Below are 12,569 nucleotides of genomic sequence, written 5' to 3'. Positions count from 1 at the left end.
CCAAGCATGACACAACAAGATTTTTTATTTTTTTATTTTTTATTTTTTTTTATTTTTTTTTTTAAATATTCACAAAAGCACACCAAAATAAAGCAAGTTTCACAATGAATTCACAATTCTCTCACCCCCCAACTTAAATGAGACATTGTCCTCAATGTCAAGCATGATAAACAAGGCAAGAACAAATTGTAAAATGCATTGTGAACATACAAAAACACACCAAAAATGAATGAAAAATAATCTAACACTACATATTTACAAGAGAGCTCTTTTCACGCACACTAGGAAGGGGTGGGATCCACAAGGTCCCATTCTTCGGCCAATTCATTAAAATTTTCCAAGTATGGTTTCAATCGTTGGCCATTAACCTTAAAAGTTTTTCCACTCCTAGGATCATCAATGTCAATGCTTCCATATGGGGAAACCTTGCGGACAATAAAAGGTCCGGTCCATTTGGTACGTAACTTCCCGGGAAACAAGTGTAACCGGGAGTTGTATAAAAGAACCTTTTGTCCCTCATGAAAAACTTTCCTCACAATGTGCTTGTCATGGTATCTTTTCATTTTGAGCTTAGCAATTTTGGCATTTTCGAAAGCATCATTCCTCAACTCCTCAATCTCTTGGATTTGGAGTTTGCGATGCCCCCCAACTTGATCGGTGGAGTCATTCAAAGTGCGAATGGCCCAATAGGCCTTGTGCTCCAATTCCACCGGCAAGTGGCAAGCCTTGCCATAGACAAGTCTATAAGGAGACATTCCAAGGGCAGTCTTATATGCAGTACGGTAAGCCCACAAAGCATCAATCAATTTGGAAGACCAATCTTTTCTATTGGGACCAACCGTTTTTTCAAGAATACGTTTAATCTCCCTATTTGCCAATTCCGCTTGGCCACTTGTTTGTGGATGATATGGGGTGCCAACTTTGTGCAAAATGCCATATCGTTTCATCAAAGTTCTAACCGGGGCATTGCAAAAGTGAGACCCACCATCACTTATGATGGCTCGAGGCATCCCAAATCTTGAGAAAATGTTTTCTTTTAAAAATTTTATCACAACTTGGTGATCATTTGTTCGAGAAGGGATAGCCTCTACCCACTTTGACACATAATCCACACCAACCAAGATATACAAATAACCAAATGAATTAGGGAAAGGTCCCATGAAATCAATGGCCCAACAATCAAAAATTTCCAAGATGTTAATAGGTTGGAGGGGCATCATCTCACGTTTTCCTAAATTACCTAACCTTTGGCAATTGTCACAAGATAGGCAATAAGCATGGACATCTTTGTGCAAAGAAGGCCAATATAAGCCACTTTGAAGAATTTTGGCCGCGGTCTTTTTGGAGGAAAAATGGCCTCCACAAGCATATTTATGGCAAAAGGCCATGACACTTTCAAATTCATTATTGGGGATGCATCTCCGAATCACTTGATCGGAACAATACTTGAACAAATATGGGTCATCCCAAAAGAAGTTTCGCACATTGCGAAGGAATTTGGATCTATCAATCTTGCTCCAATGAGATGGCATTTTTCCGGACACCAAAAAGTTGGCGATGTCCGCATACCATGGAGTCAATTTGGATGAGATGGCATTGGTGAGGAAGAGTTGTTCATCCGGGAAATGTTCATTGATGGGTATGCCATGTGAAATCAAATTTTGTCCGGGAAGTCTAGATAAATGGTCGGCTACTACATTCTCCACTCCTTTTTTATCTTTAATTTCAAGGTCAAATTCTTGAAGTAAGAGAATCCATCTTAACAACCTAGGCTTGGCATTCGCTTTTGAAAGCAAATACTTCAAAGCCGCATGGTCGGTGAAGATGATGACTTTCGAGCCAACCAAATAAGATCTAAACTTGTCCAAAGCAAAGACTATAGCTAGTAATTCCTTTTCAGTGGTGGTATAATTCACTTGAGCATCATTCAAAGTCTTACTAGCATAGTATATAACATGAGCATTTTTTTCTTTTCTTTGTCCTAGGACCGCCCCAACCGCCACATCACTTGCATCACACATGAGTTCAAAGGGCATACTCCAATTGGGAGTTTGCATAATGGGTGCGGTGGTTAGGGCACCTTTCAAATCATCAAAGGCTTTTTGACATTGTGGTGTCCATTCAAAAGAGACATCTTGAGCAAGCAAGTTACTTAAAGGTTTGGCAATGGCACTAAAAGAATTAATGAACCTTCTATAGAAACCCGCATGACCCAAAAAAGATCTCACATCTTTAACACATGTAGGGGGAGGTAACTTTTGAATTAATTCAATTTTTGCCTTGTCAACCTCTATCCCTTTGGATGACACAATGTGTCCCAATACAATTCCATGTGTCACCATGAAATGACACTTTTCCCAATTGAGAACCAATTGGCTCTCCTCACATCTTTTTAACACACTTGCCAAATTAGCAAGGCATTGATCATAGGTATCTCCATAAACCGAGAAATCATCCATAAAGACCTCCACAATTTTCTCAACCATGTCACTAAAGATACTCATCATGCACCTTTGAAAGGTAGCCGGAGCATTGCATAACCCAAAAGGCATGCGTCTATAAGCAAAAGTTCCAAATGGACATGTAAATGTGGTCTTGTCTTGGTCTTCTAAGGCTATCTCTATTTGATTATATCCGGAATACCCATCAAGGAAGCAATAATAGGCTCTACCCGCTACTCTCTCAAGGACTTGATCAAGGAAGGGTAAGGGGAAATGGTCTTTTCGAGTAACCATATTGAGTCTACGGTAGTCAATGCACATGCGCCACCCGGTTTGAATTCGAGTGGGAACCAATTCGTTCTTGTCATTCTTAACTACCGTAATTCCGGACTTTTTGGGGACCACTTGGGTAGGAGATACCCATTTGGAATCCGCAATGGGATAAACTATCCCCGCATCAAGCAATTTTAGCACCTCCCCCCTAACTACCTCCTTCATGTTCGGATTTAAACGTCTTTGCATTTGTCTAATGGGCTTAGCTTCCTCTTCCATGTAAATCCTATGAGTACAAACCAAAGGACTAATACCCTTCAAATCAGCAATTGTCCAACCTATTGCCCTTCTATACCTTTGCAACACTTGCACAAGTTTCATTTCTTGGGAAGAAGTAAGTAGGGAAGATATCACAACGGGGTATGACTCATTCTCTCCCAAAAATACATATTTCAGCTCACTTGGTAAGGGTTTCCTTTCCGGCGTTGGTGGATGCTCTAGAGATGATTCAAGCTTAGTCTTGGAAGGTTCTAATTCCTCAATGGGTGGGTTGAATCGTCCTATGCTATGGATAGCTAAAGACTCCAAAACCTCATTAATTTCCTCTTCCTCAACTAAAAATTGACTACCTTTTTCGCTCAAAGCTAGCACACCTTCCACCGAATCCCTAGCAAGAGTTTTCTCTAAGTTCTCCTCAACATATGAATGGATCCAATCTACTTCCCTAATGTCTTCAAACTCTCCCATTTGCTTAGACACATTAAAAATGTTCATCTCCGCGGTCATATTCCCAAAAGATAGCACCATGACACCATTCCTACAATTGATCAAAGCATTTGAAGTTGCTAGGAAGGGTCTACCTAGAAGGACCGAGATTGGTTTGCTAAAACTAGGGAGGGGCTGAGTATCTAAAACCACAAAGTCAACCGGGAAGTAGAATTCATCCACTTGAACTAGCACATCTTCAACTATTCCTCTAGGAATCTTGACGGATCTATCGGCTAGTTGCAAGGTAATTCTTGTAGGCTTAAGCTCACCTAACCCCAATTGTTGATAGACCGAGTATGGAAGGAGATTAACACTAGCACCTAGATCCAACAATGCTTGCTCAATCCTATGGTTCCCTATGACTATTGGAATGGTAGGGCAACCGGGATCCTTATATTTAGGTGGAGTGGTGGCTTGTAAGATGGAGCTTGCTTGCTCCGTAAGAAAAGCCTTCTCCTTCACATTCAATTTGCGTTTCACGGTACACAAATCCTTGAGGAACTTTGCGTACGAGGGAACTTGTTTGATGGCATCTAAAAGAGGTATGTTCACTTTCACTTGTTTGAAAAGTTCAAACATCTCTTTGTGTAGAGCCTCATTGGTTTTCTTCCCTAATCGGTGAGGAAATGGTGGCCTTGTGATACACTCTCTATCCTTAGACGTGTCTACCCTTGTCCTATGTGATTGCCCCTCACTCTCCTCTTCTCCTCTTGGTATTTTCTCACATTTTTCTGAGTTTCTGGATGAAGTGTCCGGGCAATCCAAAATAGGTGTCCGAACACTTGCACCTAGTGAATCATTTTCCTGCACAAATTTCTCCAAACTCTCTTCCTTTCCACTATTTCCTTTGTCCTTTTTCCCCACTCTATCACCAAAATTCTGCACATCGTCATTTTGATCAACATTCTCATTTGGTATGGGTCTATCCACAATGCGTCCATTCCTCAAAGTGAGGATGGATTGGGCTTGTTCATGTCCACTCACCCCCCCACTAGTAGATTCTAGCAAATTGGCTTGTTTGGATGGATTGGGGTATGGTTGAGCTGGGAATTTACCCTTCTCATATGTGGTGAGAGCTTGGGTGACCTTAGTGATTTGACTCTTAATATCCTCAATGGCCCTATTGGTTTGTTCTTGGAATTTGGTGGCCTTTTGATTCTCCCCTATTTGAGCTTGCATGAAAATGTTAAGAGTGTCTTCAAGAGACCTCTTAGGAGGTGGAATGTAAGGTTGTGGAGGTGGTTGTGTAACACTTGGAGGAGGCAATTGTTGTTGGGGTGGATTGGGGAGTGATTGGGATTGAACATTCCCATCATTCCTCCACCCAAAGTTTGGATGATTCCTCCAAGGGTAATTCTCATTGTACGAATTGTTACCTTGGTGATTGGTAGGGTAGGGCTTCCTAAAGTTCTGAGAATTGTTCCCATTGTAACCTTGCCCAAATAGGACTTCCTTACAAGCCGGTAAGGCATTACACTCATCCGTCCTATGATCCCTACTTTCACACAAAGTACAAGCAACTTGGTCGTCAACACCAACCACATTTATAGGGGCCTTTTGTGACTCTAAGGACTCCAATTTCTTGGACAACAAAGCAAGTTTAGCATGCACATCATCATTTTCGTTCAACACAAACTTGCCACTAGAGCTTGGCACAACATCATGTCGGGTTAGGGGAGGAGCTTCCCAAGATCGGGATTCCTCCGCCAACCCATCAAAGAAAGTAAATGCTTCATTGGCATCCCTATTCAAAAAGTCACCTTGAGTCATAGTGGAAACCAATTTCTTCAAAGATGGAGTCAAAGATTTGTGGAAGAAATTCACAATTTGAAATTTTTGAAATCCATGGTGAGGACACATAAACAACAAATCCTTAAACCTCTCCCAAGCTTGGAAGAAAGTTTCATGTTCTTTGCAATGAAAATTCATGATTTGTGTTTGATAAGAAATGGTACGGTGGGAAGGAAAATATTTGTTGAGAAATTCTTCTTGCATTGCCGCCCAAGTCGCAATGGATTGGGGGCGCAAGTTCTCAAACCATTGTTTTGCATGATCCTTCAAAGAGAATGGAAAAAGTTTGAGTCTCAAAATTTCTTGTGTGCATGTAACATCACCAAAAGTAGTACACACCGATTCAAAATCACGCACATGTGAATATGGTCGTTCCGATTCCATTCCATGGAATTTGGGAATCATTTGGAACATTGATGGTTTAAGGCTCACATTTTGTTGGTTCGGTGGCATGATGATGCAAGAAGGTTGAGTTTGCCTTGCGGGATGCGTGAGCTCCCTCAAAGTGCGATGCTCTTGGGCATGAATGTACTCCAAAGGAGGAGGTGCATGTAAATTTTGTCCGAAGGGAGCATATTGTGGCACTTGTGGCATTGGATAATACATGGGATGCACATAATTGTATGGGGGAGGTATATGATATGCGGGAGGCATATTGGGAGGTTGGTAGACATTTTGTGGGGCAATTTGTGCCGCATTGTCTTGTTGAAGTGGTTGAGGTGCATTTTGCAAAGCATGCTCAACTTGAACATTTGGTAAATTTTGGGCATTTGGCACATTTTGGGCATCTTGCCCTTGCGCCGGATTCATCAATTCATCAATGTTCACACGTTGTAAAAGACGACGTAATGCATCAAGATTGATATCACCCCCACGTACACTCCCCGCATCACTCGCATTTATGTCACCACCTCTCCCATCTCTATTAGACCCATGCCCACTAACACTATCTCTAAGATGAGACATGATGGCAAACAAAACTATCAAATAACACGAAAGATGGCAACCAACCAAGTCAAGTAACACCAGATTTTTCAATCAACAAACAACCAAGAACAATGTCAAGCAAGAACAGGAGCAAAGATAGGAATAGAATGACAATCAACCTCAGGAACAATTACACACCAAGATGTAGCAAGTAGTGATAGAAAGAAAAATGCGCAAAGCTCTCTCAAACAACGTATCACTACCAAGCAGCAAACAAGGTGGCATCCATCGCCCACAGGAATCTAAGTTAGCCCCATCCGCCAAGTTCTCCTCACAATTTTTTTTTTTTTTTTTGCAGCAACTACACTAAATCAACTACACTAGAAAGCAAGTAAAAGGGAGGAACGAAGTTACCCTTGAAGCGTGACCGTGCTCCTTCCTTATTTGATGGCGTTTAATAGCATAAAGCTAGCATCTACAAGCCACCCAGCTCCGTCTTTGACACTCGCTTCCCCGGCAACGGCGCCAAAAACTTGGTCGACACCAAAGTGTGTGTGTGTACTTACCCCAAGTGTAGGGTATCGTCAAGTAATAAACCGGTGAGTCCGGTATCGATCCACGAGGAAGCAATGCAAATTTGAAGTGAATGATATGCAAATGACTAGCTAACACTAATAAACACAATGAATATCAAATAAAAGCAAGTAAAAGAAATGGGCCGAATGACTCGGTAGCATGAGCGATTTTGTAATCAAAGTAAGCACAAATTGAATTTAAAACAATTAATTAAAAACCTAGTCTCTAGTCCGTCCCGGTGGTTACTCGGTTCTCATACTCAAGGTATTATTGCAAACACACACAACCATACACAATGCATTGTGTGATACTATCAATCATGCATATGCAAAGAGAATTGGGATATAAGACTTCAATTCATACATGTAGGCCATCGGGTCTCTTAATCTACGATGAACGCAAAGGGATAAGCACCTAATATTATGGATTAATGTTCCCCCTTGGGGCTTGGCTTGGCTAACACCCTAGTTTCACACTCAAAGATCAATTAACCATAACTCTCTCATGCACATTCCTAAATTAACCCAAAACTCCATCATCAATACACATAATTAATAGCTATGCTATGGAAAACTCAATTAATTAAGAAAATCATGCAATGGGTTTAACAATTCTCAATCAAACACATTAGATGCAATCCCTAGACTAGACAATCCAAAGATACAATCAAATATGTCATCTCCATAGATCTAATCACACAACCACGAAATTAAAAGAGCAAAATCAAAACTACAATTCCATGAACATACCTTGAGTAATTGAAACCAAGCACCCACCGTTTGGGACTAGAAACTAGAAAGAGAACTTAGCCACTCATCATAATGGGTATAAACATCAATTTTATAGATGAAAATCAACGTTTACAAACAAAATCACGAAAAACCAAGAAAAACTTAGAGAGAGAAGTTGAGAGAAAACAATGGAGGCAAGAACTTGGAGGAGATGAATTGTGTGAAGGAAGAAGAAATCTTAGGGTTTTCTCCCCCTTTTACCATTGAAAATACCTAACTGCCCTTATACAAACGTTCCCCATTGGTTATATACATGATTTACCCCAAATGCCCTTGAAATGTTGTGCAGAAAAGTTGCAGTTCCGCGGTGGTGTCCGGACAGGTGTCCGGACGGGTGTCCGGACGGGTGTCCGGACACTTCATGCTTCCATCAACTTTGAAGCCTCTGTCTCAATTTGTGAAGAAAGTGTCCGGACGGCACTTGAGGCGTCCGGACACACTGTCCGGACAGGTGTCCGGACACCTGCTGAGTCCCAGCTTCTTCTTTCAGCTCTAAAGGTGCCCAATTCAGTCATTTAAGCCCGATTTCCTGCAAAACCAACGGGAAACATGTATAAGGGTAAAATTACTTTATTTAAACACAAATGAATTACTATAAACACTAGAACCTCCTAATTAGATAGTATTAGGACCTCAAAATAGAGGTCCGGTCACACCATCAGCAGCAAAACTCCTGCGAGAATTTGGAAAAACTTCTCCGTCTTTAACTCATCATCAAATGCTGTTGCATCGGCTAAACAAATCCAAGTCAGAAATTAGTGAGAATCCATCATATGAATTTTACTTCTTCATTCACTACAATCAAAAGCCATATTCTCACATCAAAAATTAAGAAGTATCCAGTTATGTATTACACATCCCATTGTTTTTAAGTTTCCAACTATTAGATTAAGAAATACTATAATGAAACTATTTTTCGCTCATTCAAAAATTTTAATTAATTGCTGCTTGAGAAAAGTTTTCTCACCACTGCCAATTCTGTCTCCATATTTGCAAGGGAAAATTTTTTTCCAAAATTTTAGCAGACACAGAGTGCCTGAGTTGGGGCCTCTACTGATGCCTGAATTTCAGTAAGGTCTAATTGCAATAGCAACTAATAAGCCTAGTCCATGTATTGAAGGCTTCTAATCAAATATAAGTGTATGTCAAAAAAGTCATTGCACTGTCCATGCTATATACCTGAACACACCAAGAATGGGAATTCCCATTTGCATAGCTAAACTTCTTCTCACCAGGACAGCTCCAGCACCGTCACTCACCTGGCTAGCATTACCTAGCATAGCATGCATATTAATCAAGTTACCATCCAAAATGCATTATTTTATCAACGAAGATCCTAAGTTGAAATTTCTGTAGCGCGACATTATTAAATACCAGCAGTGGTAGAACCATCCTTCTTGAATGCCGTCTTCAGCTTTGCCAGATCCTTCATGTTTGTGTTTGGACGTAATGCCCATAGGAAGAAGACAATCTCGGGCTAGCACAAAATAATGTACCTATCAAGCATAACCAATATTTATATGACAGGCGAAACTATATCAGACTCCTTCAAAATTGGAATAAAAAATAAAGGATTTTGATTTTACTTTTGGATTAACTTTCTGAACACCAAGATTTGGATCAACCGTCATACACTCCAATCCAGCCCCAATACCTGTGTCGAAGAAGGAAAAAGCCAAAGTGGAGATCACCCAAGCTAACTCATAAGCTAGAATAACCACTTACCAATGTCGTTAAAACCTGCTTTTGTGCAAGCAGCCACATCAGTAACTCCTTGGAGAACCAGATGAGCATTTCTTGTTGACCGTCCTCATGGGTACTTCCTATAAAGTTGGGCCCTTACCCAACTCATCCCAAAAGGCCTTATTGAAGAGAGGAGGCTTGCCCTTATATTCAGCATATGTTTCACATAACCATCCGATGTGGGATATCTCTAACATCCCCCGCACGTGTTTGGGTCGCGAGCCAGACTTGGGCAGCTCGCGCCACGCACACGTGGAGTTTTCAACCCGGCGGCCTGCTCCGATACCATCCTATAAAGTTGAACCCTTACCCAACTCACCCCAAAATGGCTTATTGAAGTGAGAGGAGGCTTGCCCTTATATTCAGCATATGTTTCACATAATCAACCGATGTGGGATATATCTAACAGTACTGTTTATGGTTGAAACAGATCAATATTGTCCATGTATCAACTAAAATTGGGAAAGAAAAAACAGAATTGACGAAAACTAAAACAGTCCCAAATTTCTTATTCAAGGAAAATTTGTTTGTCTCCAATCAATCATGCAGAAGTACATTGATATGCCAATTATATTCATATAATTGTGCATCATTTTACATGAAATCTTGCATTGTTTTAGAGTTGTCTTGGATTAATTCTGCCTAAAGAGTGTTTAATTTTGTAATTCAGGTGTAAGGGCAATCATGGAAGAAAATGAGCAAATTGGGGAGAAAGAACCAGGAAGAAGGGACACTGAAGAAATCCGATCGATCGGAATTGTGCCCGATCGATCGGACCCTGCTGAATCAGAAATGAGTCAAAGAGAAAATCCGATCGATCGGGCATTCTTCCGATCGATCGGCCAGAGTAGTCTCGCGATTTTTGGGCCCTTTAATTGTCCGAAATTAACCTAAAGTCAAGAAAGACCAACTCAAAACGACAGAGAAGTGTGAGATAAATGACTCTGGGGTCGTGGGGAGTATAAGAGGAGAATTTTTTAGGTTTTGAGGGGGGGGGGACTTTAGAGAATTCTCTCAAGCTTGGAGGCAGCTTGGACGGCAGCCCTTGGGAGCTCAAGCAGGAATTTCAGGGGTTTCCTTTAATTTCTTCTCATTTCTTGTATTAAATGACTGCTAGTGTAGATTTCAAGTTGTATTTCGTGATTATGAGGAACTAATTCTCTACTAGGGGTCCTAATGGAACCCCTCTTTGAATGTTGAATGAACTTGGTTATTAGTCTTTAATCTCTCTTATTGTTGTTGATTTTCTATGGATACACTTATTGCTTTCAAATGCTTGATCACCATTTGAATGATTTTTAGCTTGGGTTGAGACCGGAAGGATAGGCCTAAGGTTGCAAGAATCCATAGAAAACATAAGTTGAATGAACCATAGAAATATAGGTTTATGACTTATGCAATTGTTAAGTGATTTCCATTGTTCTTAATGGGTTTACAATATACTAATCTGAGTGTTAGGAATAACACTGATTTATATTGAAAACACATTCGATGTATCTAGGAATAGAACATTGAATAGAGTGGGAAATTGACTGTCAACAACTAAATTGAGAATTGAGAATCAATGAATCAATGGAATTCAATTGGATGAGAGGTGGTGAAATTAGGAACCCTAGTGTTTAATTTTCTTGGAAACTAAATTGTTACTTGTGGTTGGTTAATTGTTCATATTGTTACTTACGTAGTCATCTTTTAATTACTTATTAGCATTACATAAACTATAATCAATATTTCACATTGCCAATTAGTGTACTAATTATTTGAATTGATTTTTAATTTGAATTTGCCAAAATATCTTCGTGGGAACGATACTCTACTCATTCTTTATTACTTGTGCGATTTGTCCGCTTGCGAATAATTTCACAACAAGTTTTTGGCGCCGTTGCCGGGGATTGAGGCAAATTTTTATTTTTGTGTCAATTTAAGTAATTTTTGTGCTAATTTGGTTTTTAATTTTCTGTAGAGAAATTCTTTCTCTTGTATGAGCTTAGGAAGACGTGCTCTTCGCTCGAGTGTGATTGGTTTGGATCCGGAGATTGAGAGAACGTTTCGTAGGCGTATACGGGAGCAATATAATAATCAAGTTGAAGGCATGGGAGACAATTTGGAAGGAAGGAATGGTATGGGAGCCAATGGTGGAAACGGAGTCAATGAGGCGAATGGACCTCAAAGACAAATTGATCCTCGTTCTTTGGAGGAATGTGCTAGACCAACTTGGGATACCACTCCCTCTAGTATCCGGTATCCACCTATCAACTCCACTCACTTTGAGATCAAACCGGCTATTATCACCATGATCTCCAATTCCGTCGTGTTTCATGGTTTTCCTCATGAAGAGCCAAATGTGCATATGGCTTCATTCTTGCATATTTGTGCTACATTTGATATTCAGGATGCTTCTCGCGATGCAATTCTTTTGAGATTATTCCCATTTTCATTGAGGGATAAAGCTAAGGCATGGTTGATGTCACTTCCCCCCAATTCCATTACTACATGGGATGAGCTTTCGGAGCAATTCTTATCAAAATTTTTCCCTCCTGCGAAAGCGGTTCAAATCCGGAATGATATCATGACCTTCTCCCAATTTGATCTTGAATCTTTCCATGAAGCTTGGGAGAGGTTCAAAGCTATCTTGAGGAGTTGTCCTAATCATGGACTTGCGGAGTGGATTGTTTACCAAGCTTTTTATTCTGGATTAACATGTCAACGAGGCAAATATTAGATGCAGCCGCAGGTGGTTCTTTTATGACTAAATCTCAGGAGGAGGCTCGAGATTTGCTGGAGAAAGTTGCCAGGACAAATACTTCTTGGCCTACGGAGAGGCTACCACAAAGGCAAGGCAATTTGAGAGATGCTGATGTGATGACCGCTTTGGCCACTATGGCTAAAAAGATTGATGCTTTAGCAGTGAATTCACGCCAAAGGAGTTCATGCGGTTCAAGGAATGCCATTTGTATCTTGTGAGTATTGTGGTGCTAACCATCAAACCGGAGAATGTTTGATTACTAATGCATCTTCTTCTCAAAGTGAACAAGCTAATGCTATTGGAGGTGGATATTACAATCGGACAAGAAATGATCCATACTCAAATTTCTATAATCCGGGGTTTCAAAATCATCCAAACTTCTCTTGGAGCAACAATCAAAATGTGCAAAACCCTCCCCCTCAACAAATTCAGCCACAAGAGAAAAAGAGGGACATCGATGAAATGTTTGCTAAAATGGCTGGAAGTATGGAGGCATTAGCCAACAACACCAAC

At 40.4% G+C, this 12,569-nt stretch overlaps 1 protein-coding gene, 1 non-coding gene and 1 pseudogene across 2 annotated transcripts in view; 1 reads left to right on the top strand and 2 right to left on the bottom strand.

The window, feature by feature from the left end:
- The window catches only part of LOC120009442, a 39,764-nt gene extending 30,908 nt beyond the window's left edge, over positions 1 to 8,856 (bottom strand). The window contains exons 1-5 of the mRNA XM_038860052.1: positions 8,757 to 8,856; positions 2,402 to 3,226; positions 2,340 to 2,351; positions 1,394 to 2,290; positions 518 to 1,285 (exon numbers count right to left, since the gene is read on the bottom strand). Coding sequence (XP_038715980.1) covers positions 518 to 1,285; positions 1,394 to 2,290; positions 2,340 to 2,351; positions 2,402 to 3,226; positions 8,757 to 8,856 — 2,602 coding nt within the window. The remainder of the gene's footprint in view (positions 1 to 517; positions 1,286 to 1,393; positions 2,291 to 2,339; positions 2,352 to 2,401; positions 3,227 to 8,756) is intronic.
- LOC119983933 lies at positions 5,323 to 5,422 on the top strand (annotated as a pseudogene).
- A 3,007-nt stretch (positions 8,857 to 11,863) lies between the features above and the next one.
- On the bottom strand, positions 11,864 to 11,968 carry LOC119983436. Its single transcript, XR_005464625.1, has one exon. It is a non-coding gene; the product is annotated as a small nucleolar RNA R71 (small nucleolar RNA).
- Positions 11,969 to 12,569: the final 601 nt, after the last annotated feature.

The sequence above is a fragment of the Tripterygium wilfordii genome, chromosome 2 (assembly GCF_013401445.1).
Source record: "Tripterygium wilfordii isolate XIE 37 chromosome 2, ASM1340144v1, whole genome shotgun sequence".
In the NCBI taxonomy this organism is placed as follows: Eukaryota; Viridiplantae; Streptophyta; class Magnoliopsida; order Celastrales; family Celastraceae; genus Tripterygium; species Tripterygium wilfordii.
This window is presented reverse-complemented; position numbering and strand designations above follow the sequence as displayed.